The sequence below is a fragment of the Bison bison genome, unplaced genomic scaffold (genome assembly GCF_000754665.1).
Source record: "Bison bison bison isolate TAMUID 2011002044 unplaced genomic scaffold, Bison_UMD1.0 scf7180017846236, whole genome shotgun sequence".
Lineage (NCBI taxonomy): Eukaryota > Metazoa > Chordata > Mammalia > Artiodactyla > Bovidae > Bison > Bison bison.
Window position 1 is genome coordinate 2036 of NW_011476809.1, and position 4535 is coordinate 6570.

The 4535-nt window shown below is 40.0% G+C and overlaps 1 protein-coding gene across 1 annotated transcript in view; it reads left to right on the forward strand.

Annotated features, from left to right (window-relative positions):
• Nucleotides 1-902: 902 nt before the first annotated feature.
• LOC104987890 (antigen WC1.1-like) overlaps nucleotides 903-4535 on the forward strand; it is a gene marked incomplete at its 3' end in the record, with an annotated part of 10817 nt that continues 7184 nt past the window's right edge. The window contains exons 1-3 of the mRNA XM_010838990.1: nucleotides 903-963; nucleotides 1760-2113; nucleotides 2207-2524. Of these exons, the coding sequence (XP_010837292.1) occupies nucleotides 903-963; nucleotides 1760-2113; nucleotides 2207-2524 (733 nt within the window). The remainder of the gene's footprint in view (nucleotides 964-1759; nucleotides 2114-2206; nucleotides 2525-4535) is intronic.

Genomic DNA, 4535 nt, shown 5'->3' on the forward strand with positions numbered 1-4535 from the left:
TTGGGTTATTTTCATTCTGTTCAAAATGTGTTCCTCTGATGACCAAATGATGAACTTTTATTTTTAATAAAAAAAAACCAAACTTTTATTTTTCTCTCCTTTAGTTTTAAAACTTCCTTGATCCCACCTTGCCTGCCGTATGCTCCACCCACACCCTACTTCTACAGCAGTAGCTATCCTTTCTGATTTTCTTTTCCATTCATTTGTGTCTTTTAAAATTGTGTTTGCTTGTCTGAAGTGGGAGAAATGAAAAAGGATAGCAGCTTAAGTGGTAGATGGGAGGAGCAGAGGGTGATGTAATATGCTAACAACCTATTCAACAAGTGTTTCCCACAAATATTTACATATTTTGTCTGTACTGAGGCTTTTTCAACTTGGAACTCTCCAAATGATGGCTTGTTTGCTCACTTCCTCCTCCTTCTCCTTCTTCTTCCTCCTTTTAGAATTGTAAACCATTCAACATGCCATCTTCTTTTAGAATTGTAAAACATGCATGAAAGAAATTAAAGACAATATAATCAATGGAAAGTCATTCTGTGCTTCTGGGCTGGAAGAAGTAATATTGTTAAAATGCCTGTACTTGTCAAAGTGATCTACAGATTTAATGCAATTCCTATCTAAATCCCAATGGCATTCTTAATAGAAGTAGAGAAAACAGTCTTAAAATAGAAGAGTGTGGTTTAATTTTTATATATTCATGAATTTCCTGTTTCCTTATTACTATTGAGTTTTATTTCTATCCCATTATGGTCATGAAAGATATTATTTTAATATTTTTGAATTTGTTAAGACTTATTTGTAACCTAGCCTGGAGAATATTTCATTTGTGCTTGAGAAGAATGCATATTGTTCTGTTGTTAGAATTAGTACAATGATAGTATTAAAATCAATTAGCATTTTCTATGAGTCCTGTTTCAGAAGAAAAACCTTTAATAGGAGATGATCTGGAAACTCAGCTGTCTGGTAAGGTCCCACTGAGAACACACACTCTACCAGGTCCTTTGACAAATCCTAGGATTTCAAGAGAGATGGCCGGGACTCTCTCTCTGTGACTCTCTGAGTTTTCTTAACTCATCTTCTTTCCCACTAAGGTCACTGAAGAAATTAATGGAATTTTTGCCATTGAAAAGACAAGATGTGATGACATAAACACGAATTAGTAATAGTGTCCATATTTCTTCTCTGGAGGCGTCACCCATCTACAGGTTGGCATCCCCTCATGGATCCAGCCTCAAGACTTTCCCTCACCTAAGTCACTTGAGAACTAGCTCCTGGGAGAGAAAACTGATCAAAATATTAGCCCCACAAGTTCCAGGAAAGCTTTCTAAGCTTGTCTGGATGCTAGGTCTCTCATATCATAGCCCATGTTTCTCTGGGTGGGTTCCGTTCTGCATATCTCTACTTTCAAGTGCTGGCATATTACACATTATCCTTGGATCTGTAGGTATTAGGCTGCTAAATGAGAAATTCACTTCTTCAACCAATGCTAAAAGATGTGTTTCCAGTATTCAGCCATTCCAATGATCTGAATTGGGCTCTGTAGTTTCTAGGCTCCTAGACCGAGGAATTCAGATTTCTAACCAGTCTCAAAGTGTATGTTCTTAGGATTCAGCCACTCCAAACTGACCTTGTAATCCTCCTGAATTTCTGTTTAGAAACCTGCTCAAGAAAATTCAATTATGACACTAACTATCAAAGACTCTCTACATGCTCCACTTCTAAAAAGAAAAACTTTCACACCACGGCCTGTAATGTGCAGTTTCAAGTCAGTACCATGAACACTGGTTTTGTTGTTTCCTCTTAGGATTTGTGCGTCTGGCTGGAGGGGATGAACCCTGCTCAGGGCGAGTAGAAGTGCATTCTGGAGAAGCTTGGATCCCAGTGTCTGATGGGAACTTCACACTTGCCACTGCCCAGATCATCTGTGCAGAGTTGGGTTGTGGCAAGGCTGTGTCTGTCCTGGGACATGAGCTCTTCAGAGAGTCCAGTGCCCGGGTCTGGGCTGAAGAGTTCAGGTGTGAGGGGGAGGAGCCTGAGCTCTGGGTCTGCCCCAGAGTGCCCTGTCCAGGGGGCACGTGTCACCACAGTGGATCTGCTCAGGTTGTTTGTTCAGGTGAGATGCAGGTCAGGCCTTTCACCTCTGTGAACACCCTATTCAGGTGAGAAAGTCATGTGATTTTGCTGAAACTCTGTCTTCTTCTACCAGCATACTCAGAAGTCCGGCTCATGACAAATAGCTCCTCTCAGTGTGAGGGGCAGGTGGAGATGAACATTTCTGGACGATGGAGAGCGCTCTGTGCCTCCCACTGGAGTCTGGCCAATGCCAATGTTGTCTGTCGTCAGCTCGGCTGTGGAGTTGCCATCTCCACCCCCAGAGGACCACACTTGGTGGAAGGAGGTGATCAGATCTCAACAGCCCGATTTCACTGCTCAGGGGCTGAGTCCTTCCTGTGGAGTTGTCCTGTGACTGCCCTGGGTGGTCCTGACTGTTCCCATGGCAACACAGCCTCTGTGATCTGCTCAGGTAAGAGAGAAGAAAGGGCTACTGGTACTCAGGATGCTCCTGGAGTGAAATGTTTCCAAGAGCAGAGAGTGAGGGAAAATGGACTTCAAAGTCAGATATTTCATGGTGAAATATGGATCTTCTCATTGTTCCTTCATTTTTCAGGCCAGGGCAAGAAGTGTGAAGGGGAATAATATATTTTTAAGCAACATTGTTGCTTACTTATAATCATAGAAAACAGTGTAGGAGCAGTAAGTATAGACCTCAGTATGAACCCCAACCCAGAGCAACAGAGAGAATGTCCCCAGCACCACAGTCACTGTCGTCTCCTCTCGACAGGGAAAAGCACTTACTGAACTTCTACTAACGTAGAAAGTTTTATCAATTTTTGAACTTTATATAACATGATGCAGTATGATGCATCTTTTGTATCTAATTTCTTTAGACTCAAGATTATGTTTGGGATTCACTCATGATGTTATATATTGTAGCACTTTATTTTTTTTTATTACTGTAGAGTATGACTTTGAATGATCACATGGCCATGTACTGATCAATTCTACTGACAGTTTAAATCTGAGTTGTTTCCAGTTCTTGACTATTATAAATATGATATTACAACTTACCATGACAATGTCTTTGGATGCAAATATGTGTTACTTACTTTCCATGTTTAACCCTTGGTCTTTTATTTTCTTTTTCTTAATCAAATGGTGTCCTTTGATGAACTCATTTCTTAATCTTATGGAAACATAACTTGCCAACTTTTTCCTGTATATTTAATGCTTCTTATAGCCTTTAAAACAGAATTTTTGCCTACTCCAAGATCATAAAAACATTCTCCAAGAGCGTCTTATGGAAATTTTATTCTTTTTCTCTTGCATATAATTGTGCATTCCTTCTGGGATTGATATCAGTGTAAGAAGAGGGTCAGGTTTCATATGGACATCCAATTACTCATTCTTTTTCTGCAAAGATTCTTTTCCCCACTTCAGTGCCGCCTTTGTCATAAGCAGAAGGGCAAGTATGTCTGTGCTTTTGAAGACTCTCTATTCTATTCCATGTTATCATTTGTCTATCCTTGCACCATTACTGCATTTTCTTAATTATCATAACTTTGTCATTGTTGTTGTTCAATCGCTAAGTCATGTGTGACTCTTTGTGACCCATGAACTACAGCTCACCAGGCTTCCGTGTCCTTTACTATCTCCCAGAGTTTCAATGGAGAAGGCAATGGCAACCCACTCCAGTACTCTTGCCTGGAAAATCCCATGGACGGAGGAGCCTGGTAGGCTGCAGTCCATGGGATCGCTAAAGAGTCGGACGACTGAGTGACTTCACTTTCACTTTTCACTTTCATGCATTGGAGAAGGAAATGGCAACCCACTCCAGTGTTCTTGCCTGGGGAATCCCAGGGACGGGGGAGCCTGGTGGGCTGCCATCTATGGGGTTGCACAGAGTTGGGCACGACTGAAGCGACTTAGCAGCAGCAGGAGCAGAGTTTCAAACTTTGTAGTTAGTCTTAATAACTTTAATTTACAAGAGTTACTTTATATTAACGCTTCTAACTTTGTTGCTTTTCTTAGCAACTGTGACGGTCATTCTTGGTTGCTTGTATTTTGTATCAATTTAGAAATCAGCTTGTCATTTTTGCCAAAAGAAAAGCTTAAGGGTACTTTCACTGGGATTACATTTAAAAATTTGAGAGGAGACAAAGAAATTTGAGGAAGATTGACATTGACAATGTTGAGTTTTCCAAATCATTGACAGAATACATCCTTCCATTCAGTTAGATCTTGAATTTTTCTCAGAGATTTTGCCCATCTTCTACTAGGATTTCTCCTAGGTATTTTATTTTTGATGTCATGAGTATTTTTGTGGAAGTGTCCTGGCAATGAATTCTCTTTGAGTTGTTTTCATCTTTTAATTTTTAAAATTTTGATGTCATTTGAGACATTAAAATGTTGGGAAAGTTATATAAAAATTCCTTTATGACCTTTACCTGGGTTTCTAAATGTTAGTATCAATATTT